This window comes from Meleagris gallopavo, chromosome 6 (genome assembly GCF_905368555.1).
Source record: "Meleagris gallopavo chromosome 6, MGAL_WU_HG_1.1, whole genome shotgun sequence".
Classification (NCBI taxonomy): Eukaryota; Metazoa; Chordata; class Aves; order Galliformes; family Phasianidae; genus Meleagris; species Meleagris gallopavo.
In genome coordinates, this window is record NC_139409.1 from 14887706 (window position 1) to 14913282 (window position 25577).

The following is a 25577-nucleotide window of genomic DNA, read 5'->3' on the forward strand; positions in this document are numbered from 1 at the left end:
GGCCGGCGGGGCTCAGCACGGCGCCTCCGCGCGTCTCTCAGCGGGAGTCCTGTCGGCCTTGGGGGAGGGAAACTTGGGAGGAAAGGTGGCCTGGAGAGCCTGTGGAGAGCCTGAAAGCGTAGCTTTCATTTGAGCGATTAATTAAAAAGGAGAAATAAAACGCGTCCGAGCAGTCGCATACGTAAGACCCGTGGGCACACCGGTAGCATAGGTTAGGGGTGAGGTTAGTGCCTGCTTAGCAGTGCTTCTTGGCGAGCTGCACTCTTGTATGTCTCCTTCGGGGACTACAGTTGTGTAACTTACCCTGATTCTGTATCCCTGGATGACCCAGAAGACGGAGGGCAGACTGCTTGTAAAACACTGCCTTTCAATTAATACCCTATTTCACAGAGCGTGAACTCCGGTTTCCTCCACGGGTCCATAACAAGTACATGAGCTTCCTCAGGAATCCTACAGCACGTCCTTCCCAAATTCATTGATGTGGGGTGGGAGAAACTCCTTCTCTTTCTTCCTTTGAAGCTGGTCTAAAAAAAGAAAATGGTTTCATTAATGTTAATTGTGGGTTTAGGAAAACTAACAATGCAGGCATGTTCCTGGAGGAAAACCAGTGTGCTAGCTGCTGTGTGTGAAGGATGTGTTACTCAGCCTTAACCTAGAATCATTTGAGGTGGAAGGGATCCTTAAAGGTCATCTGGTCCAACTTCCCTGCAATGAATAGGGACATCTACAGATGCATCAGGTTGCTCAACAGCCTGGGCAACCTATGCCAGTGCTTCACCACTCTTAGCGTAAAAAACTTTTTCCCTATATCCAATATAAATCTCCCTTCTTTTAGTTTGAAACCATTTCCCCCATTCTACACTGACATACCCCCACTAAAGAGTCTATCCCCAGGAGCCTTATCTTCTTCAGGTTGCACAGCAACAGCTTTCCTAGCCTGTCCTTGTAGGAGAAGTGTTCCATCTCTGGCATCATTTTTGTGGCCCACCTCAGGATGCACTCCAACAGGTCCACATCTCTCCTGTACTGAGCACAACTGGACGTAGTACTCCAGGTGAAGTCTTACACTACAGAGCAAAGAGGCAGGATCACCTCCCTTGCCCTGCTTAGCACACTTCTTTTGATGCAGCCCAGGATACAGTTGCCTTACAGGGCTGTGAGGGCTCATGTCCATATGCTGTCCACCAGTACCCCCAGGTCCTTTCCAGCAAGGCTGTGTTCCATCTTTACCTCCCTGTTATATATATGTATATACACGTATAAGCCTGTACTTATAGTGAGGTTGGCTCGACCTAGATGCAACACCTTGCACTTGGCTTTGCTGAACCTCATGAGGTTCTCCTGAACCCACAGAGCAGCCTGTCTAGGTCCCTCTGGATGGCATCCCATCCCTCAGGTTTGTTGACTGCATCACACAGCTTGGTGTCATCCACAAACTGGCTGAAGGTACACTCGATCCCATAACCTCCCTCCTTCAAGCTGCTGCTAGTTCTTCTCTAAAGGCCTCTCTTCCTTTTAGCTTTCCTACACTTACCTTTGTCCTAAATTTCCTCAATTTTGCCTTCCTCCATTTTTAGTTCATCATCTTCAACCTTCTCACATATTCACAGGCATTTTTCAGCAAACACACCAAATAGCACAACTGAACAAGTTCACACTTGACACAGAAGGTACGTATTTCTTAGTGGAGGTTTGCCAACGTATTTATCACCTGTGCGTTTTGGAGGAGAAAGCAGAGGTCAGTGCTGCTAGCAGGGTTCTGCATCCTCTGTCCTGGTGCTGAGCGCATCGTGGTCCCTGTGCACTCCAGAACACTACTTGTGCCGTACTTTGAACTGTTCTGAATATCAGGGGATGTACCTGTGACCTTCAGACAGGGCACTCAGTGTGTCTGAGTAACAAACAGAAAAGAAGGCTCACATACCCCAACACTGAAGCCCTGAGGGGAGCCTGTCCCAAACATTTGTAATGAAAGCTTTATAATGGACGCAAATAGTCCTTTATAATGCAGATAATAGACAGAAAAGGCAGTGCTTGTCTCCTGGGATGGCGAGGCAGTTGCGCCCCACGGCTGCTCGTGGTGCAGGGTCGGCTGCGGTGGCCAGAAGCGCCATTCTCTCCGCGATGAAACACCGGCCGAGGCCGCGGATCAGCACAGCCCCGCCGGAGTTACCGCCGCTGGGACGAGAAGCGTAGCGCTGCCCTGCAACAACTGCCAAGCTAACAATACCGGCACCCGGAGCATTTTAATCCGAATGCCGCCATCAAATCCTGCACATTGTTGTCCTAAATTCCACCAGACTTTCAGCTCAATTTTTGTTTAGCTAATGCTTACACCGTGCTTGCGTACAGAACGGGTGCAGCGTTCCGGATCGCGTGGGGCTGCGACCCGCTGTGGCAGGGCTCACAGAGCTGCCGGCGGGACGAGACACAGCTCCCCGGGCAGCGCTCCGCCGCTGCGTGGGGTGCGGAAAACACCACGCCGCTTTTCCGAGCTCCGGCGGAGCACGGCCCGGCGGGGCGGCGCTGACTCCCGCCTTCCCGTAAAGCGAAATAGAAACCGCGGCCGGAGCCCGCCCCGCGCCCCGCCCGCCCCCGGGGCTTCCCGCTGCGGGCCGAGCGGCCGCGGCGCCGGCTGAGAGCGGGCGGGAGGACGGGCGGGAGGCTGCGCGGGAGGCTGCCGGCGCCCCGCAGGTAAGTCCGGCGCGGGGGGGCGCGGGGGTCCTGGGCGGGCGGCACCTGCCGGCACCTGAGGCGCTGCGGGGCGGGAGGGGCAGCGGAGCCGTCCCCTGTAGGTGAGCGGGTCGGTGAGCTGCTCTCCCCGCTGTGCGGTTGCTGCTGTTTGCGAAGGGCGGGTATGAGGACGCGTTAAGGAGATCTTTTTCTCAGAAAGATGGTTTTAAGGAAATGCCGTTCGTCATAAACGGGAAAAATAAATTCTTGGCCGGCAGACAGCTCGTGTGATGGTGTTGAAATAATGACACAATTGGAGAAGCAGTCCCGTGCTGTAGCAGCTGACCTGAGAGATCAAGCTGAGATAAAACCTGAATCCGGTGAGAAGACAGGTAGAACGCTATTAGTGACGTGATTTCTCGGTGTACCTGGGTTGTACAGAAAGACTTAAAGCTTTATTTAAGTGCCCGACACAAGCATTGGTTTGGAATTGAGAGTGCTGTTGGTTTCACGCTGTGGGAACATGTTGAGGCACAGAGCTTATGGAGAGCTGCGTTTGCTCTCAGCTGCACTGTGGTCTATTGTATGAAAGTATTATCAAAGACTGAATTAGTTTAATTGTGGCGCTCACTTGTCTCTGCCCACAAGGGACAGGGCCTCTGGAGGCTCGTGTTTTTCTGCAGAAAGTCCCCCGGGGTTGGTGTGTAACCCAGCCTTGCTCTTCAGAAGCAGCCCCACAGTTCCTCTTAGCAGACTGGCTGATGCTTTTCTCTTTACTCCCAATAATTTGGCATCATAAAAGCAATAAATAAAAGCCCAGCTGTGGGTCAAAGGCTAGAAATCTCCTCTATGATTGAGAGTAACCACTTGTAGGCTTTTAGGGCAGTGTTGTGGTAGGGTGGGATGCTAGGAGTTAGATAACAGCTCGGGCTTCTGCTAGTTCTTGTATAGGTGTAGGCTGACAAAACCCTGACCCCTCTCAGCACCCTGCTAGATAAATGCTTGGGGATTCCCCCTCCGTACCCTGATACTGGGTACAAGCACGTAGACTGCAGGCTGCTGAGCCCATCACAGGGCTTTGGAAAGGGGGATGTGGTACCGCAGGCTCTCTCATGCCGTTTTTTGTTCTGCCCATGCTGAGTTTTCCTGTCCTGCCTCCTGAGCTTGCAGCACATGGTCTGAATTTCTCTGCCAGCTGCACCAATTTACTCATTTTTCTTCGACGTTAGAACTGACGTAAGCATCTTCCAGCCCATGAGAAATACGTGCCGCAAAGCTTCCACGTCCTTGCGGGGACGTAAGATAGTGATCATAACCAGAAACTGTATCTGGGCAAGCTGCATTGCTTCATGACCTCGGGGGACTGAGTCTGCTGGTGGTGCCTGAGATAAATAGGTTGTGCTTATTTCTTTTCTTTTTTTCTTTTGTAAGTATTTTTTTGTTTGCTTGTCATCTTTTACTGAGAATAGGTGGTTTATGAAAAAGAGAAATGAGAGCTGTCTGAATGGGGTACGTGCTACTGGAGGAAAAGAAGATTCGTCTCTTCTTTGCTATCTTCAAGCATGAGGCAGAGAGTATAAAACTCCAGACCTAACCATGGAAAACTTATTTTGCAGTAGTACCTGGAAATCTGGGTGATCATAGAGCAGCTTGACTCTTTTTAGCTGTCATCTTTTTCTGCAAAAAATCCCCTGTTATCTCACTCAGCCTTGTGATTACTACTTTTACTTTCCATGAAGCCTGTGAAACAAATGATCATATGAGCATAAACCAGTCCTTCTGCTTGAGCTGGTGTGCCATCGCTTTATTTGTTTTGCCTTTTTTAATAGACTGCAAAGGAACACTTTGAATCTATCATCGGTGGTAAATATGGGTTTGAGAAACATGACGTCTTTACCCATTACATTGAGACCTTTTTGATGATTTTGTGTGATGTAACCGGGATAAATATAAGGTAAGTTCACTTAGACATTTATGTGTTGAAAACTGCATGTGTAAGAATATTAATGGCTGACCATGCACATGCCTTTCACTTGGGTAGAATAACTCTGGCTCAATCTGGGAATCTGGGATGAGAAAGGAATTTTTGGGATGCTGAATCCAGTTTCTTAGAACTAAAGTCCATTTCAGCCAAATGGTCGAGATGTATCTTAAAAGTTGTTGTTAGGAATAGTAAGGGCTGAAGAAAGTGCTTGAAACTGCTTTAGAAGTTCATTACTTTCATAGTAACTCCATTTCTGACTTTTTTCGTAAGTTGGTAAAACTTTCAGTTCAAGTCTAATTCTAGTCAGTCATTTGCAGAAAAGGTGGGTGGTGTATCTCAGCTGGTGATGAATGGTGCTTCATGCAGTGATACTAACATATTTATTACTGGTGGATGCTTATTAGCTTTGCTCTGTGATCTTCTCCTCTTTCTGGACACATCACTTAAGTTGCTCACAAAATCTTGGAGATAAATTAATGTGGTACATTTATATCCCTGTTTGTCATCCATTTCCGAATAATGAGTCCTTACAGTGGTACTGAGGGTGCTCCATTTTTGCATATCCAGCAAAACATAACTGGCTCGTGCTTCCTTTGTGTGTCACTACCTCCATTGAGAAACTTTATGTAAAGTCCAAGATTGAATGATTGGAGGAGTTCGCAAATAACTTCCGAAACATGTTGTTAGTGAAGACTTTTTCTTCTTCTCCTGTATAACCCTTCTACTAATTATGACTTTTCTTAATACAAAGTAATTTAAAAATCTAACCATATAACATGAACTACTTATCACTCTGATCACTTCTTTTCCTTCTTGCTTTGCTACTATAGATTCAGATGAAAAAATGTCCTCAGGTTTGTTTTATTTCTCTTTTTTTCAGGAGTGGTTTTGCAAAGTGGACAGTAATGGAGTATATGAGCACGGGTAGTGATAGCAAAGAGGAAATTGACTTGTTGCTAACTAATTTAAATATGTCTGAAGTGATAGACATCATGGAAAACCTTTATCCAGGTGGAGACCTTGCCGTCTATGAGGACAGCTTAATTACAATGTGTGAAGAGGAAAATCAAAATGAAGAACGTGCAGAATCTTTACTGTTTTGTGAGAGGGAGGTTTCTTTGATGTCTTCCGTCAAATACGGGACTGTGGAAGACCTGCTTGCTTTTGCAAATCAGGTGTCTAACACTGCAAAACAATTTAAAGGATGCAGACAGCAAGAATCTGGAATCCTCTTGAATATGGTATGTCTTTTTTCTTTTCACTTGAAAATTAGTAGGTATAGGTGTTACAAGTTACTGCTGAATCTAAGTGGAGATCACCTCCAGTCCCAGCAGTAACAGGCAGATTGTTGTTCACTGTGGAAGCTTGAGCCTGGAGGGAATCCCAGGCAGCTGTGAAGAAACATCTGCTCAGAAAGATGCAGTCTGTGTTGCGTGTTGGTAGCCTGGAGGTTAGAAAGCATTTCCCATTGCTGGAGGCAAGCTTAATACGTGCAGTAAGAAAGCAAAAGCCACAGCTGTGAGGGCTTACAAGGAGCATCTGGGAGTTCTCCAGTGCCTTTGCTTATACAGTAGCAGAGATCATTATGCGCAATTCCCAGGTAAAGGTCTGGAATCTATTCTGAATTCATTATCTGCACAAAAGGTTGTAGAATATGGTAATACAAGGAGAAAAGGTGTTTAACATCAACAGCAACTTTCAGAAATACAATATTATGTAATATCACACAATACTAAATGCAAGCATAGATGTGGTGTATTGAGAGATGTTAATTATTTTTTTTCCTAAAATGACCTTTGTTCTACAAACACCTGTAGATATTAGTGTCATTGAACTGCTAGTAAAAATTAGTTGCTTTGGAAACAACCAATCATGAAATGGAAGTTTATTCATATATTTTTGACCTGCTGTTTTGTTTTCTTAATATGCTCTAGATCTGTCATCTAAAATTTTTGCATGCAGTGTGTTTTGCACATGAGGATTCATTGCTTGAGCCTTGCCAGTTTCTTAGGTGTGAAACAGCAAAGAGTAATGCATTATCCTGATTTTGAGGGAATATTGCAAAATGGTCACTTCTTGAATTGTAACATTGAAAGGACAATTACTAATACTAAATGTTTCCTATACTTAGGGTAGGCACTGTTTTATGTACTCACAGTTGTTTTGCTTGGATATTATTTCTATAGATGCATACAATTGGTATGAACCAGGTGTTATTAGGTGCACGTGACTCATTGAGCAACTGAGGATTGAAGGCAGGGCCTTAGCAATGGGTGCATTTCAACAGGCACATCTGCACTGTATGTAGCTGCCGCTCCTTAGCCAGGGTCAGGAGCATTTCTGGCTGTCTAGTTATCCCACAGACTGCACTGTGAAGGGTGTCCGAGTGCCCACACTGAGTTTCTTTAAGCTGGAAGAAGGCAGTCTACAGCCACAGGAGAATGTTCAGTTCATAATGTCAGGCAAGGATCTGGTCTGATGGGAAGCGTGCTGAAATGCGAATAGTGTGCTGTTAGTTGATCTCTTTTGTTCTGCTGATCAACCCTGTGTCCGTTGCTTACCAGGACAGTTGTAACACATGCAGATTAACTGGTTTCTGCCTGTGAAACATAGAAACGTGTAGGGGAGGTGCAGGAGCTGGTACAGTTTTTGCCTTGGTTCTAGTAAGCACCAGGGAGGCTCATTCTGCTCATCCTGAGCAAAGCGCTTGTATTAAAAAGGCACCGTCCACATCACTTAAGAACTTATCCTCCCAAAAGTTAACTAAGAATGAACTTATTTCACATATTTAAATACTAGTCACAAGTGCCAGTTTTAGCAGCGAAGGTGCTACTTTCCTAAATCAAAACCACCAAGGAAAAGCACAGATTCTGTGCGTGACAGAATCTAAAACCGGTAATCTTCTAAGATGATGTTATCTTAGAAAGATCTGCAGAAGAGCTGAGCACAGTGAGACCATGTGACAGATAGCGATAAATATCTTTGATCTACTTTTATATGTCTTTAAGCATCTTGGTTACCTGTCGGTAAACAGGTTAACAATATTCTGTTTACTGATGATGCTGTATATCCCTGATTTAATAACCATATTTGCTGGAAACATTAGTGCTGTTTTAGCTAAGAGAATATGAAGAGACTTCAGAACCAATGTCAAACCTAAAGCAAGACTTCCATCACTACAGTCAGGAGTTTGATCTCTGGCATGTGCAGAGGGAAGGAGCTCTTCCAAAGGACAATTCAGAGCGAGATAATGACTTGGATGCTCAGGACCACTTCCTAGAGGAGCCTCCTTGCCCTGGTGGCAGTGCAGAGACCCAAGGCTCTCTGTGCATGACCACCTAAAGCAGATAGTGTGACTCCTGGTCACTTTTCAGCTGCAGTGTAAAACTGCAAGAAGGTAGCTGGTAAAATTGCAGCACACTTCTTCAACTGCTTAGTAAGCAGCAGAAATTCTGATTCGAGATGGAAAATTGAAATTCTTCTAGCAGTCCATTTGATATTAGGAAATGCTGAAACTCTTGCTCACATCATAGAAGATAGCCTGTGAGTAACAGCTATGTGGCATAACAAGTTAGCAGATTGCAGGAAGGGCAAACGTGTGCAGGTAAAGAGGTGGGTAATTTCATTAACCCAGCTGCTGTTGTTGTTGTTTCAAGACAATTAATTGCAACTTACACTTTGTGAGTTAGTCACTTGAGAGAAACGTGGATGCCTGGGCTGTGAATGGATGCCACACCTCACATGCTGTTCCCATTTGGTGTTTCTAAATAAAGACTGCTGAACAGATTGCGTGCATTGTGTACATACATAAGCAACATATATTTTTTTTCCATCCCATGTATAAGATTAATTAGACTTGATGTAGTTTTAACTTCAGAGTGATTTATTATTTCACTGTAACTTAACTCCACAGATCACTCCCAAGAATGGCCGCTATCAGATTGACTCGGATGTGCTCCTGTTTCCGTGGAAGCTAACTTACAGGAATATTGGCTCTGACTTTATTCCGCGAGGAGCTTTTGGGAAGGTGTACTTGGCCCAAGATAGAGAAACCAAGAAACGGATGGCATGCAAACTGGTATGTTAGTTCAGGAGCTTTATCTATGTGCAGATACTGTGTGACATGGAGCGTGTAGTGTATTTTTAAATGTGTCTGCATTACATTCCACTACTGGGCTGAATATTGCCTGTGTTCTGTTGGCCTACATAAAGCAAGAGAAATGGATGTTTTTAATTGTTAACTTGTTTTCAGCCTTGAGACTTAAAAAGTTTAAGCACTGTGGAAGTGTCTGGAAGCCTGTATAGCTATCCTGTGGGCAGGCCTGCTAGCCCCTGCAGCTGTGCCTGGGGTAAATGGAAGAATTTATGCTTGTCCTGCAGTAATTGTGGCAGTAATGTATCAACATGGAATCATGTCCCTGCTGGAGATGATAACGAAACCCTGCTGCTGCAGATGATTCTGGGATCCCACCCTTCAACTGAGGCTTTCAAACATGTGTTTTTGTTACTCCAATGGCATTTATGTCTTTGTGACCTCAGCTTATGTGCAGATCTCATGGTGTTTTGAACACTAGCTCAGCATAAGGTTGAGAGATGTCTCTAGGAAATTGCTGACCACCCCTCTATGTTAATGCAAGCCTGTGTTTTCTTTTAACATCACCTTTCAATGAACTATTCTGAACTGAGGGTCAGTAAAACTCAGGTGGTATACTTGTCTATACCCCACCACTTGTGAATAAGTACCTGCTTTCTATGCACAACAGAATAGGCAGGGAGTTGTATGTCCTGCCCTTCTGCCAAACCTACTGGCCTAGAAAAGGATTTAGTTTGCCAGTCCTGCATAACCCACTGCAGGGTTAAAGTTATCTAATGTTTCTGAATGTGCAAAAAGGATTTCTCACTGCACTAAAATTATTAGTGTGTTAATTGCTTCACAGCCACAAGCCCGAGGGGCAGAAAATAAAAAGAGTGATAATAGCCTTCCTAGCAGTTTGTGTAAGCAAACATTGCCCATTGCTTTAATAATCTGCCATCAGTACTTTTAAAATAAATAAAGTGTTGCTGAGTGCTCACTTTAAAGCAGACTTCCTTTCTCAGAAGCCATAAAAGAAGGCTGATAAGGAGTTAAACAAGGTCAGTAACGGTGTGGAGCACTGTCAGTCTGCAGACTGTGCTGAGCATTGTTGTGCTGCAAGCACTGATCCACATGTCAATACGGTGTACAGTTCTCGTAGAGCAGATGAGACTGCACAAAGCTAGCTGGAAAAGCAGTGGGATTTTTATCTCCTTCACCAGGAAGTTTGCATAGAGCTTTTGCGTAACAACCACCCGTTTTTGACGGGAATAACTCTTGCTACATTGCTTTTTCTGGAAGACTGCACTTTTTATTAGGGCAAGATTCCAAAAATGCTCTTATTTTTGAACAGGATGTATCTGGATTAGAAAGGAGTAAAGCACAAGATCAAAGTAAAGCTTTGTATTACAACAAGTAGTTAAGAGCCCTTTGCTTCCTTCTTCCATTTTAATCTATAGGAAAACTAACGCTAGTATAAATAACCTGAATTTTGAGCTGCTTTTATATGGTTCTGTTTCCACCTCCTAGGTGCCAGTGGAACAGTTCAAACCATCAGATGTAGAAATACAGGCATGTTTCCGTCATGAAAACATTGCTGAATTATATGGAGCTATTCTGTGGGATGAGACCATCCATCTCTTCATGGAAGCTGGGGAGGGAGGATCTGTCATGGAGAAGCTGGAGAGCTGTGGGCCTATGCGGGAATTTGAAATAATTTGGGTGACAAAGCATATCCTGAAAGGGCTCGACTTTCTCCACTCCAAAAGGATTATCCATCATGATATCAAACGTAAGTGTGCTCGGTTCCCTTGGGGGTGCTCTCCGTTCCAGATCAGGGTGTGGCTCTCCTAAAAGCCTGCTACAGAGGTGGGGTGCGAAGCCTTGCATCACAGGGACAGAGAAACTGGATCATGCCAACAAATAATAAGGTCGGGTTCTTCAGCTAAGTTATATACACTATTCATTGCTATGTTAATGGAGAGGATGATTCAAAAGTAATCGGTTCTTTGCCTTTCTTGAGCAATACAGATTTGAAATAAAAATCAGAAGAAGTTTGAGCAAAATTATCAGAGTGCATTAAGCCAGAAGTTTACTTCTTTCTGTGGAAATTTGCCCTAAATATTTCCTTTCATAGAATGGCTTGGGTTGGAAGGGACCTCAAGGATCTTCAAACTCCAACCTCTCTGCTGCAAGCAGGACCCCCAACCTCCCCATTTAATACTAGACCAGGCTGCCCAGGGCCCCATCCAACCTGGCCTTGAACACCTCCAGGGATGGGGCATCCACAGCCTCTCTGGGCAGCCTGTTCCAGCACCTCACCATGCTCTTGGTAAAGAACTTCCCCCTGACATCCAACCTAAATCTTTCCTGTCTTCTTCTTGTGCCTGCTTTTAGTAGCTCTGTGCCTGTACGTGGCTGTTCCTCAGTTTGACTCCATTTTGGAACTAAATACATAATTTCTATTGTTTTTTTTCTTTTAACAATTATTTCAAATTTCAACTTGTTTGTTTTTAAAACCCCCTGGGCATTAACTTGTGTAAATCATCAAAATATATTGATATTAAAACTAAAATTATTGGAATCATATTTAATTGCTTTATCATACAGCTTTAATGCGCGGCATATAATTTAATATTGAATACTCTTCCTCCCAGTATCTCCTCCCCACTGCAAACATATAAAATCTGCCTGCCACTCTATTAAGAGTGTTTCTAATTAAGACATATTTCCTCTGCAAGTTTATTTTGGCTTAGATTTTTTTTCTGTGTGTGTAAAATAGAAATATTCAACTTAAGTGTTAGAATAATTAGTTGACAGGATGATTATCAGGAATTACCAGTGCCTTCTGGAACAGGTTGCTAGGAGAGATGGTGGATGCCCCATCCCTGGAGACACTGATGGTGGCACTGGACAAGGCTCTGAGCACCCTGATCAAGCTGTAGGTGTCCCTGTTCCTCAGAAGGGAGTTGGACCATATGACCTTTAAAGGTCCCTTCCAACTCAAACAGTTCTGTTATTCTGTTATATTAGTAAAAGGTTTATTTGGAATACTACCCAGTGTCCTGCCTCAGATACCTGACATAGAAAAAGTACCCATACATCTGATTTCCTCCTGATTGAATCCTCTTCTGTTGAGTCCGTCATGCTGACATATGGGGGGATTGGGATTTTAGTGAGAGAAAGGCTGCCTTGAGCCAAGAAGGAGGAACCACTTTCTGTTGGATTTTAGCAGTAGGTCAATGGGTTGTTTTAACCCTTCATTGGAAAGCTATTAAATCACGAGAGCTGAGGGGGGGGACAATCACTTCCCTGCTCCTGCTGCCAGCTATTTCTGATACAAAACAGGATGCCATTGGCCTTGTTGGCCACCTGGGCACACTGCTGGCTCATGTTTAGCTGAGCATTGACTAACACTGCCAGACCCATTTCTTCCACGCAGTCTTTCAGAAACTCTGCCCCAAGCCTATAATGTTGCCTGGGGTTGTTGTGGCCTAATGGAGTGTAGGGTCAGTGTTGGGCTTTTCCAGCTGTGGCAGATGAGAAGTGAAGCAGAGCTGTCCCTCTCTTCCTGTGTCCTGACAAGAAGTTGGAGTTGAGTGCAATCCCAAGGAAGCAGCAAAGCTTGCCACGTTTATGGCAATGCTGCATTCTGCATGATTTTTTTATGTGTTGTGTAAAATCTGTATCTTCATAGTTATACTTAAAATTACTCATTTATTCATAGCACTTAAGTAGGCAGTTTTCTGGGAGATTACTTGAGGAATCAGAATAGTGCAGTGAAATTCAGTTTCTTCCCACTGTATGGTCACGGCGGGCACTATCAAGATGGGAAATGACCTGACTCCACTGTTTGCTTTGGGGGGAAAATATATTTTTCTTGCATAACTCGGAGACTTGTCTGTGGCTGCAGAAGAAATGAATAAGAATTTCTCAAGACTTAAAAAGAAGCATTACGCTCATAAATATTTGATCAGAAATACAACTGCAAAGAATGCCTAAGGCACAGTGTACTCAGAGGCTGAGTTTGATGAAGGAAAGTGAATGAAGCTCCTAGATAGTGCTGCAATTCAGGCAGGGAACTCTTTGCCTTTTCTTACTTTTACATTTATCTTCTTTCATTCTGCTGAGCCGCTGTTGCTGACAGGTATGGCTGTGGAGGGGCCTCAGCTCTTATTTATTTTGCTAGTGTTAAGAAATCCGTTGGTGACCACAGTTTTGTTGTCTGTAGCAATAGTTGCACAGCATGCTTGCAACTCTGGAGACAGGAAGGCTCTTCAGAGCAAGCCAGGAGACTGGCTGTGCAGAGGTCTCCATCAGTCCCCCAGCTTGATCCTTTGCCCTCAGCCATTTTCTCTGTTTCTCACTCTATTTTATTTTTGTTTTGTTTTGTTAGAAAAATGACCAGACGTTAATTTCTTCTTTTAAACAAACCAGTCTTGCTTGATTTTCTGAGATATAATTAAAAATTGGTCTTGGATCACTAACAGACATGTTTTGGCTAGCAGAAGGACTGACTGTTGGGACTGGTTGTGCTGGCCTCCTGTTTCAGGCAAACATCCAAATGAAAAAGTCACGTTGTGAAATAAACGCCCAACATGCTAGAACCTTAAATGCCACTTTTTTGTTTTTCTTTTAGCAAGCAACATTGTGTTTATGTCAACTAAGGCTGTGTTGGTGGATTTTGGCTTAAGTGTTCAAATGACTGAGGACATTTACTATCCCAAAGACCTTAGGGGAACAGAGGTAAGACACAAGAGGGACAAAAATCTGTGTGTTGTATCACTCCTGTTACTGTGATGCCCACATTCAATTTTGGAGCTTGAGAGTAAATACATATATTACTTGATGTTAATATTTGTTTGTAAGTTTTTAATGATTTTTTTTTTTTTTTGAACTTGCTGAGTGGAGAGTCAGGTGTTACACTTTGATGGCTGTGTTAGCTTCCCTGCTGTCCCACTTGTTAGTGATTAGTGATTATTCAACCTGAAGTCAAGGAGGAAGTTAGGATGCTCTGAAGCCAAACAAAGGAACAATGCGCTGGGGAGGGTGGTTTGCAGGCATCAGCTGCTGGTCAGAGATGCTTCAGACTGGAATTTAGCTCTGTCAAAGATTTCTCCTGAGATACCAGCCATTGACTGGGGTGACCTGCTCAGCACTCCACCTTTGAAACCACAGAAACAACAAACCTGTGGGTTCTTCAGCATTTCCCACATGTCTGTAGTCCTTATGTCCTATGGAGATTATGTACTGCGTGGTTGATAATTATCCGGTAAAATGCTTAGGTGTTGCAGCAAAGAAGGCAGGGGCTTTTAAACATTCTCAATGACTTGGACTCTGAACACGCAGAGAGGTCCTGCTCACCACTTGAGTACTCTCATACCGGAGTGTTTCCAGACTGGCTATTTAGCAAACAGCCAAGCAGCAGCAATTAGCTTGGATAACTGCTACAAATGGGCCTTTGCTTGCTCTCTGTTGCTAGAGAAGGCTGTTTACAGGAAACACTCCAGCTAAACTGTTAGCACTTACTATTTTGATGCTCTTTCACAGCATAGGCATGTGTGTAGAGGAGATACTCATGTAACTGACAGAGAGCATCTTGCTTCCTTGGAAGGGTAGGATGAAGTCATATTTCACAGAATGCCAAGCTTGTTTGATTTTTGTTTTCAGAATATTTGGGAAAATAGTCAGGCATTTGTTTGTGTCAGAGGAGTTAAGAGTTTAAAATGTTTACTGTATTAAAAGTAATGTGCTTTCTGGCATTTAATGTATGTGCTTTGATCATTTGTGTGGGTGTGTGCATGCTATTAATAAGAATTAAAAAAAATAGGGGGTGGGGGAGGGACATGATAGAAAAAATGAGATGGAAATCCTGGTATATAATTTCCCAAGAATAGAATTGTTTTAGATGTGCAGTTTGCAGGTTTGTGGAGCAGGTGATGGTCTAACCCTGGCTGTTGGAGGACAGGTCAAGTTAATGTCGGGAAGCACAACTGTGAAAAACACTTACTTCTTCCTTTCCAGAAAGAAAAATGAGTTTGCACTGTTGAGCACCTGCAGTCATGCCCACAGAAAGCAGACAGTCCATGCAGCTCTAAAACATGCAGGGTCTGGGGTGTGCTGTATCCTACAGAATGGTATAGAGGGGCAGCTGGTTTTCAGAACTGGCCATCCTGGCACTCTGCTGCAGCACGTTGGGTGACAAGTAGGCTGTGGAGAGATTACTGGGAAAAGTGATGCTCAAATTCCAGTCGAAGACTTACAGAAATATTGTGAATGCTAGCGTATGAGTTTTTGTCCTCACAAGACCCACAGCACTCATGCTGAGCTTTGTGGACTCCAGTCATTCACAAATGCCTTCGTCACATTCACAGCACTGTTTTCTCATCATTTCTTCCATGTAAGATCTCATCTCTTGCTCCAAAATCCTCCTCTGCTTTACACGTCCGTTACATAGCCTTAAGAAGTGGTGCAGCTGTTGTCCAGGAGGGCTCTTTCTGCACGTGGCTGTGTAATGACCTCCTCTTGTTAGGGCTGTATTGCTGCCATGCAGATTCCTTCATAGGAACTGCCTGGCTCCTTTTGCACTGGCTGGGGCTGGTTTCCACTCAGGAGGCCACAGTTGGAGCTAGTGTTCTCCTCTGAGGGTCTAGGCATTAGCTACGTACTGTGCCATGCTTACGTCACTGTGTTAAATTGCACAAGCTTCAGCTGCAAATATTGCTGAGGTATTTAAATATTGAGGGTGTGGTTAATTCGCAAGAATGCTAAACTAAAACTAGCACAGTGTTTAAAAAAAAAAAAAAAAGAGGCTGATATGGCGTGGTTGCCAGCCCAGCAGCAGAGAGCAGTGGCAATGAGACAGGATCAGGGGTTGGGCTGCCCACCTTGGTGGCAGCTGAGCTCAAAGCCAGACGAAATCAGTCTGAAATCACAGTGTGGGTGCAGATCTCATGTTTGCTTTTTGTCCTTGTGCAATCGGGGTGTGTCTTGACCTTTCTCACACTCTGACTGTAAGTGCAGACAGGTTATACTTTCAGCATCCTTTTTCCTCAAGAAAGTAGCTGCTTTTCATCCGTACAGATTTCACTGTAGTTGCAGTGTTTGCATTGTATGCAGTTGAAATTACTTATTTCCTAAAAATGGGATTCTGTTCTTTGGTCTTTGTGAGACTTAAGTGTGGCAGATGCCTCTTGCTACCGCAGCTTTGAGGAAGGCAATGGACAGGAGTCAGTAGCAGCTCCAGATGTGCTCCTGTGTGCGTGCTTCCAGTCCACAGCTTTGCTTGCAGATGTGATGTGTGATTTACTGGGAAGTATTCCCTGGTATTTGCTCGGCCATTCTCCATCTGGTGGCGAGCAGGCCAGCGATGCGGTGATGATTTAACTTCCTGCCCTTGTCTCAATTAATGGCTTTTAATGCGATTCTTTGTGGCAGGGTGACATGAACTAATTAAAGATCTGTTTGGCTCCTTTAGAGGGCAATTGGGTGAGGGAAAAGTGGAAACCAGGAGCGACAACCAGGACAGCTCGGTGCTGAAACCTTCCCCCTGCGCATGGCCGGGTGCTTGGCAGTGGTGGGCATGCAGTGCCTCTTGCACCCCAGTTCTCCTCATCCCAGCTCAGCCGGCAGGGAGGTGCCCTCAGAGTGCTTCAACTGCTCTGACAAAGCTCAAAATTTTGGATGGAAACCATAACTTGGATGGCAAGGAATTTCTGGTTTAGGAATTAGTTTTAGGTTTTTGGAATTTGTGGTTTAAAAAGAAGTGGGAGAGAGATGCTTGCCTTAATAGCTGCTTTGGGGATTGGTCACACAGCAGGAGCTGACTTTTAATCTGTGCCTTGCCTTAGACCTGGCTTGTGCCTCGCTGCCCCATTTCTTAGGGTGGTGCCCCACCATGCTGGTTATTGGATAATGAGTGGAGAGAAGATTAAGAAAGCCAGTTCTGCTCAAACAGTTGTGTATTGTTCAGTGTAACAGAGCAGAAAATCTGTTCCCCAGCTGGTGCTTGGTCTCTAGGCTGCAGGTATCAGAGGGATATGTCATGTGTGTGTTTCAAATCACAACATATCATGGCTGGTCATTGCTTATTGTTTTCTACTGCTGATTGTCTTTTTTTCGCTATGCTTCACAGATTTACATGAGCCCCGAAGTTATCCTGTGCCGAGGCCACACAACCAAAGCAGACATCTACAGCATGGGAGCTACTATTATTCACATGCAAACTGGAGTTCCGCCCTGGGTGAACAGATATCCTCGTTCTGCATATCCATCCTACCTCTATATTGTGAGTGCCCTTAGAGAAACCATATCTCTGCTTCCACTGAAGGGGTTCCTGTACTCTTGTTGGGAAAGCTTCAATCATACAAGGACTGTCAAAATATTTGTCAGAGAGATGATATCATCCTTTTCGCTTTGGGGGAGGGAGGGAAGAAGTAAGTTTTGATCATTTAGTGGAAGGCTGAAACTGAGCTGGAGTAATCTCTGTGGTTTTGTTACAAGTTGACAGGCCTTGGGCTTCCTGCAAGAACAGGGATAGAACAGGGTGAAACTTGATTGGAACAAGTTCGTCTGTGTCCTGCTGCTGGTCTGTTTTGCTTAGAAGCTGCAGATAAAAACAGAGCTTGATTCTGTAGTTCACATGCTGTGGTACAGAAGTCTGGTGAATTTGTGTTGCACTGGATTTTATACTTTCTTGGAATTGCTTTGAGTTTTAAAATTTATGGTAAAATCTGATAAAAAGGTGAATTTTTCTGTTGTTACATATTATGTTCTACTTGATTATACTAGCTTGGAGAGGTGGTAAGTTGTAAATGAGGAATTCCCAGCCCACCAAGGTGATTATTTGTGACTACTTTTTCCATTGTTTTTGGAGTAACTGTATCAATGGTCTTTTTTAAAATTATTATTATAATTCCAACAGATACACAAACAAGCTCCCCCTTTAGAGGACATTGCTGAAGACTGTAGCACTTCCATGAGGGAGTTGTTAGAAGCAGCTCTAGAACGGAATCCTAACCATAGACTGTCTGCAGCAGAGTTATTGAAACATGAAGCCTTACACCCACCCCCAGAAGACCAGCCACGGTGCCAGAGTTTGGACTCAGCATTGTTTGAAAGGAAAAGACTACTTGCAAGGAAGGAGCTGCAGTTGCCAGAAAACATTACAGGTAAATAATATTAGCCTTACCTTGCACTCTGTAGATTTTACATTGTGTCAAGCTGAAGTTTGACAAAGTGTTTTGAAATGACCTAAACTCAAAAAGCTTCTGGAAGGAGATCAGTAGAAATCCCGATCAGATTAGGTCAGACCCAGCACTCATTAGGTGTTATGTAAAACACTCATTGACTTCAGCAGGAGAACTTAGCTTGAATTCTGCAGCTCCAGAAGAATTGGCTCATGAAAAGGCCCTGGCAGTCATTTGGGGCAGTTTTTCATTAAGTATAGATTGCTGTCCCAAGATGACTGAATTCATCCCTGTATTACAGGTGTTTTATTTATGTCAGTGATTTGTCTTCAGCAAGCAGAGTTTCAACAACTGCCATGAAAATAAATACTTCTTGCCTCCTTAAAGATCAGCCACACACAAAATCTAACTGTAATGATACTGTCAACAGCACAAGCCCTTTGTTTTAAAAAGGGCAATGATTGTAGGATGGAATTCAGCTCCCTTGTGCATTGATAATTGCTCTACAAAGGGTAACAGATGAGCCAGTTAAACAAACAAACAAACAAACAAACCCAAACCAAAAATATGTGGCCTCAGATAGTATCAAGCTCAAGGGAATTTTGGTGTCAGCAACTTGCTAGCAGGCTTCAAAATGCTTTTCTTCTAAAATATGTTAGGATCACCCTGATAAGGGGCATTTATAAAATGAGCCCAGACAAGTGGTTCATTTAATTGCACTAATTATTTGAAGAGATACCTGTGCAAAATTTTGGGTGTGCTAATGAGTAACTGTTGAAATGAAACATTTAAAGTAATCACTGCCTTTACATCTATAGTGGTGTTGCTCCTTCTGGATTTTGCCTCATGGGTGCATAATCCTATGACCAGCACAGGCTATCTCAATCAATTCTTTTGAAGATGAAAGAATATTTGGCCATTACACTGGAACTCTAATTTAGGTGCCTGAGATTCCAAGATGCTCATTGCACAAGTATTCAGGGGAGTTCTGCAGCTGCAAAGTTTCTTCAGACCTTGACTTAAAAGAAAATAATCTGAGACAGACAGTCCCAGGTTTTGTTCTATACTGTCACAAAGAGGATGTTGTTTACTTAAATGAAAATTCCCCTGTAATGAAGGGGAATTCTCAACTGTCAGAAAACTAGCAGTTTTTTCTTGCACCAAACTCTCCTTTAACACTGTGGCCCAGAGAATGAGGAAGCTCTGTCTAGCTGTGCCAGCAGACAGGGTTTTTTGTAGCAAATGAGCACACTTGCTATTTGCAGTAGCAAGCTGCTTACTTTTCTTTGTCCTGGATTTATGGGTTGATTTGTTATCTTTCATTTTATTTTATATGAGATTTATTTTATATAGGCTTTAAAAATGAAGCTTTCTAAAACACAAACAAATAAAAGTAAATGTTAGGCTAATCATTGCAATAATGCCTTTAACTATGAAATTGCATTGATGCAGCTATTTGTGCAATAATGTCGTGCTTTGTGTCTTTTCTTTTTTTAGATTCCTCATTGTGTACTGGGAGCTTGGAGGAGTCGGACCTGGTGAAGAGGCAAAGATCACTTTACATAGACCTTGGAGCTCTTGCTGGTTACTTCAATATTGTTAGGGCACCACCAGCATTAGAATATGACTGACCCAGTAACATTTTCTATCAGCAGGTCAGAAATGGACCTCTACCTCTTAAAACTTGATTTTAAGACTTGATTTTCAAATTTGTACATAAAAATATCGCCACTGTAGGCTGTAAAATGTGAATAGTTTATAATTGCACAGATGATTAAGCTAAACCCTTAGGGGCTCTGATAAGCTGATCTCAAGCAAAGGTATTGGTGCATCTACTGGCTGACCAACAAGAAGACAACAAAAAGAACACTGCAGGGAATGTCTTATTCTGGGGGACCTTCCTGTGCTGGGCCTTACACTTCTGTAAAGAAGCTTATATGATATGCTTGCAAGTATTGCCATTAAAAAAAAAAAAAAGAAAAAAGCAAAAAAAAGCAAAAAAAGCATGCGGGCCATAAGATCTGGTCTATCTGAGCTGTCTTTAGTGAAAACCTTCCCCCAAAAGTCTTTTTTCAGTCTTGAGACCTGGCCAGTCTCTGGTTGTTCACAGTGTAAATCAGGAGCTTCCTCAAGCTGAACTAGTTTCTATGTCAGGTGTCTCTGGAGTCAAAGCATCACTTGGTTACAGATATGTTTTAGCTTTGTATCTTCCCTGTCCTCCTGCTCCTTGGGCGGAGGGAGTATCTGGCTGTATCTGTTAGCTCTGGGAGTGGCACAGCAAGTTGGCCCTGGCTCCATCAGCTTTCAGTGTTGCAGCTACTGCAAGGATATCTCAGCTAGTTTTCAAGGGTAGGGCAAGTGTTAGTTCATATTGGTAACAGTGGGCAATCTCCAGTCTCTTGCTTTTTAATGCTTTAAACTTGTGTATGATTGGCGTGAGCGCTACGGTTTGGAAAGCGTGTCATTAGTGACAAGCTGTGTTTATGTTCCTATGGAAATGGAATTATATTGTTCTTGCTGTGCCTCATACATTTGAAACACGATGTTTTGGATGATAGTAAAACTATGCAAACTGCATAGTTCTGTACATCCCATGGGATGAGAACGTAAACTTTTATAAAACTCTCTTTGATGCTTAGGATGACTCTTTTTAAGCATTTTTGTTAAAATGGCATACTATGTATGTTGTACACTGAATCTTTTCTGAAGCACAGTCTCTTTTTCATACATCCATTATTTAATGCTGCTCCTTTCTAACATGTAATCTTAAACAGATTATTTCCAGTTTGATACTGATATGGTCAAATGAATAAATCCAGCTCAGTGCCTTGAGAAGTGGTCGCTGTGTTCTTTTCTCTTTGAAAGCAGTGTGGGGCTGTGACCCTGTATGTCTCCTTCCACGACCCAGTTACACTACGTGCATTGTTCCACATGCTGAAGTGTTGGGTGGAGGGTGCTGTTAACAGATTTTGGACTCGGAACAGACAATTAATGCTTCTGACAAAATCTCACTCTTGGAACACAACACTCCTTCTGGACTGCCTGACTCTTGCACAGCAGATGTGTGCAACATGCAGCACTTAAGTTCTGATGGTAATTTCTGCAAAAAAAAAACCCAAACCAGTTGGGAATAGCCAAGCTGCCCAATGCTGGCTGCAAATCTCTAGATGGCCATCTGCTTTGAGGAGAGCTGTGTAGGGGATTCCCCTTCATATTTACATTGGCTGCAGCTATCAGGATATTTGAGGATCAGATTTCCAGTGTAGCTGACTTAAAGAAGAGGTGCCATAGTGGTTTGGGAACTCACATTTTTCTTGAGAGAACAGTGTTCAGTTTTCTGATACCTTGCTGCTACCTTTTGATCTCTGAGATTTATAGAACCAATAGGAAACGGCTTTAGGTGGTGGTGAGTTTAAAATATGTTCCCCAGTTTCCATTGTATAAAATTAAGATGTTTATCATTGCCAAATAGTGGCTGGATATTATGCAAGTGCTTATCAAGTGCTAAGATACTGCAAAAGTGAGGTGCATGTAAGAATTAAAGATTGCAAGGAAACCTTTATTATTGCTTAAAAATGTTATGCTGAATTTTTTGCTTGTTTTTTAAAGTGGTCTTCGTGTATGATGAACACCCCTTCAGAGGCCTAGTACACAACCAACAAATGACTATTCAGGTACACTAAACAACAAGCAGTGCTGCTTGCACCGAGAACTTTCTAATAGCTGAGGACGATATTTTGGATGAGCTGCAGGCTGCAACTAAGCAGAGATTTCTCTCCAGAATGATGCATTGCATACCGTATCTCTCAGGAGTATCCCACAGGGGTTGTTCCCCATGCACTTGAAGCAATGGAAGTGGAGGGATGATGGGGAAGGAATGAAATGCAGTGGTAGGAACACTGCCACCCAGGGAGATGGCTATTGTGTCCCATGCAGTGGGATTCTGCCAGCAGGTTGCCTTTGTGCTAATTCCTAGTGTGTCATTTCATTTTTACCTGCAAGAGACTGACTCCATCTGCAGAGGAAATGAAGTGTGTAGAGAACACACAGCTCTGGGTTGCAGCTAACGATAGGAACAGAAGAGCCAGCAGTCAAGTTTGTCTTGAGATCAACCTGGGACCAAAGTCTCCACAGCTGTCCTCTGCAGAGTTTCCCCATGCTCTCTTTCAGAGCCCTGCAGGAGCATTTAGATGATGCAGAAATAAGGGCTTTCTTACCTGGCTTCTCTGATACCTGTTCCCTTTTTAAACAAGCACCAAAGCACTGTTGGGAGCCAGAGCATCCATTTCTCTTCTCTGAGGAAAGCTCAGCAAGGTGCATTTCTAAAACCATCCCCATCCAAAGCTAATAATTGGAACAATGCATAAGCAACTCCTTTATAAACTGCGTGCCAACAAAACTCAACAACGCCCCAAAACTTCAGACAGACCATGGGAGTGGCTCATTACGATCCTGGGCTGTGCTCATGCTACTTCAGGAATAGCCCTGCTGCATGGTGTCAGGGCACAGTGACTCACCGGGGAGGAGACAAGCGGCCACCCCACAACTCCCACAGCTGGCAGTACCTGTGCAATATGGGCAGTGGGGTGGTATCGTTGCAAGAGGGTGAGCTCGTCTGTGGCAAAAGGAAGTCCTCAAAATGAGAGTGAGAATTCCCACTGCCAGGCTTTTCCTATCACCCCTGCCTGCAGCTCTCTCTTCCCACAGCACTCACCCTCCCTTGGCACTGCAGGTGTCACTGTCTCATGCAGTTAGCCATAAGCCATTTCCAGGTACACACTGGGCTATTTTCAGGGAAGATTGAACAAACTTATGTGTAAAGTAAGAACTATCAAGCAAGGCAGGCTACCCCTTGGAGGCAGACTGACTTCCCCACAGAAATATGAAAACATACTTGGCTGCAACACATCAATAACTCATCTTGCCAAAAGAGCAACACTTCAGGGAAGGGAAATGACACAAATAACGACAAAAAAGCTCAGGAAGTTCTGGCTCACTTCGTACTTTTATACAACTGCTACCAGGGCAGGCTTTATTTACCAGCTGTGCAGCAGTTCTCCAGCATTGACTGCAGAACCATCTCTTCACTGCCCATGTAATGCACGTGAATAAGCACATGTCTGATAAGAAGGCAAGAAGGCAAGAAATGAGATAGAAGGAGGAAGCCTCGAGGTGTGTCACTGTGCGTGCATACCTTACGGAGAGGCCTGGTATTTCCTCCTGCACCCATTAACTTGTACGTGGGGCCCGAACATTCCTGCCTCAGTGATGAGTGTGAGGTGACATTCAGATGGCATTTACTGGGCAGGCACTTGGGCAGTGCTGCACATTCAGCCACCAGCAGCCAGACTTGGTGTGTGCCTGGCCCATGTGCTCATCAGCAGGTGTCCATGCACACCTCACCTGCTGGCAGTGAAGGGGAGAACCAACCAGCAGGCTGCAGAGTAGGCTGCTCTTGGGCATGAGTCTCTCCTCATGCATGCTTCCGGGTAACACGAGCAGGGTGTTTTCTGCGTGGGCTTGAGAATGACAGGATCACATAATGGCTGAGGTCAGAAGAGACCTCTGGAGGACATGTGGAAGAAGACTCAACATGGTCACAAAGCTCACTTACCTAAGGGATGAAACAATGTGGGAAGGTGTGATGGAGATAGTTGGCAATGGGCCATTTGTGCCTCAGTGTCCTGGGAAAGCAGAAAAATTCTGGATTCAGGCAAGGCAGCGTGGCACTCCTTGCAAACTTCAGTCGTAAGCTGGAACTGGCTTTCTCTTCAACTTCAACTTTTTGTGTGCTCAGCCTTTATATTTCAGTTGGTACTTTCCTTCCATGTTTTCTGTTACTGATATTACAGTACTTCATCATGCCCTTTTAAACAGGAAAGGTCTTATCTATGTTTAGGAAGTGGTTTTAGTGAACTGATGCTATGTGTAAAGCCATCATAGCAGTCAAGGTGCTCACAGGAGCAACTGACACTAGAAGACTTGAAGACGTCTTCTGAAGACATTTTGTCTCCTCAGAAGTGATAATGTGGTGCTCTGCTTGCACATGCTGTCTCAGACCACATCACCTCTGCCCCAGAAAGATTACAAAATGAGACAGAGTTTAAGCACCAGGGAAATATGTGCAGTGATTGAATATCGGCCTGCTTGAGTGATTCAGCCCAGCAGCAATCCCTGTCGGGTTCTCCTCTCACCAGCCCCAGCCCGCGAGGCTCTGACTGTTTCTCTGAAGTCACACACTTGCCATGACATAACATCTTCATACCTGGCTTTTGGAGACACCAGCAACCAACTGCTACATAAGACTGCATGCACATTTTCTAGTCTAATTTATAAAGCTAGACACTTTATGCTTGCAGACTTGTACTTGGACAGATAAACTGATGAATTTTTGAAGCATGGAAGTGCAGGGCCGTGAAGAACCAGTTCTGACTTCACAGTTGCCTCGTGTGGAGCAGAGGTTGGACTTGTGATACCTCCTGCTCATTGCCTGACCTCAGTGTTGTGAGGCCGCAGGCAGCAGGGGAAGAATGAGCTGTGCTGCATCCCATTGCCCACTGACACACAGTTCTGGCGGAGAGCAGAGGCTGGTAGATAAAAGCCGTGGCAGACCTTGTCTCCCTGCAGCCTGCATGCTCACATCTCGCTGATTTGCCCAAGAAGTGGGACCCACCCTCCTTAGCTTGCTCACCAGCGCTCTGACACCTAGCCTTGCTAGGTCACAGGAATGGTTTCTATAATTCCCACCTTCCTGTAACACTGGGTCTTCTCCTCTCTGTCCCTCCAGGCTATTCCTAAGAAAAAACTGCAAAGGGAAGCCTTTTTCCCCCCATTCAGGCATCCTTTGATGTGTTGTGAGACAGGGACATGCCCAATAGCCATGGCCACTGGCTCAGTTAGCTGCTGTTCCTTCTCCACCAGGGTCATTGGAGAAAGGACCACAAGACGTCAGTGCTTCTCCAAGTAGCAATAATCACATAAGCACAAGCACTGTGATACCAGCATGGCTCTACCTCCTTACAGCCCCTGAGAGGGAAGTTTTGCTGAGAGAGGAACCAGGCAGAAAGGCTGGAAGTCTCAGAGCCTCTGGTGCAGGACAAGACTTGCTGAAACTAAGAAGTCACCAAAATGAGTTGAAGAGCAGGACTGGTCTGTGCTGGGATGAGCTTCCATGCCAGGGAAGCTGGCCACCATGGGACAGACAGATCCTGCACTGCTCATGAGCCAGCACTAAGCAGCCCCACCATGCAGTGTGTGCTGGCACAGGGAGCGGAAGGATGAGAGATGATTTATTTCCACTTTCCCAGCACTGTCAGTGTCTCCACCTCTTCTCTCAGACCATGAGGCTGTAAATCCAAACAGTCGTTCCACTGCCATCTCATGAGTCAAAGCCATAGAGTGATGCATCCACCCAAAGGGCACCGTGAAGGTAGAAATGGAGAAAGGCATGGAATGTAGACCAGCTGTATTTGCTTCCCTAATGCATTTATCAATAACATGCACACATGTGCTTTTTTTCCAGTGAAACAGATCTCATCCAGACTCTACCTTGCACTTCCACCTTGCAGACCCAGGCACGCTCTTCAGAAACTCCAGGCAGAGCATGCCTGCTGCGTGTCTGCTGGGACAGGGCATAGCCACGTGCATTTTGGGAGCTATG

The 25577-nt window shown here is 44.3% G+C and overlaps 1 protein-coding gene across 2 annotated transcripts; it reads left to right on the forward strand.

Annotated features, from left to right (window-relative positions):
* Window positions 1-2545: 2545 nt before the first annotated feature.
* Window positions 2546-20752, forward strand: MAP3K8 (mitogen-activated protein kinase kinase kinase 8). Of its 2 annotated transcripts, none has more exons than XM_085227163.1 (9): window positions 2546-2694; window positions 4503-4627; window positions 5538-5898; window positions 8571-8735; window positions 10260-10521; window positions 13369-13475; window positions 16864-17016; window positions 17653-17899; window positions 19415-20752. In XM_085227163.1, the coding sequence occupies exons 2-9, from the start codon at window positions 4593-4595 to the stop codon at window positions 19546-19548; spliced, it is 1464 nt and encodes a 487-aa protein (XP_085083289.1). In that variant the 5' UTR covers window positions 2546-2694; window positions 4503-4592; the 3' UTR covers window positions 19549-20752. The 2 variants fall into 2 exon arrangements, with proteins under 2 accessions (XP_085083289.1, XP_085083290.1); XM_085227164.1 differs by lacking the exon at window positions 2546-2694 and adding an exon at window positions 2733-3053.
* Window positions 20753-25577: the final 4825 nt, after the last annotated feature.

Bases quoted from the DNA above. Each gene is read 5' to 3' on its own strand.
- MAP3K8 (XM_085227163.1), top strand. From the start codon at position 4,593: ATGATTTTGTGTGATGTAACCGGGATAAATATAAG. The intron at 13,476-16,863 runs GTAAGACACAAG...TATGCTTCACAG, and splicing joins AAGACCTTAGGGGAACAGAG to ATTTACATGAGCCCCGAAGT. The intron at 17,900-19,414 runs GTAAATAATATT...TTCTTTTTTTAG, and splicing joins GTTGCCAGAAAACATTACAG to ATTCCTCATTGTGTACTGGG.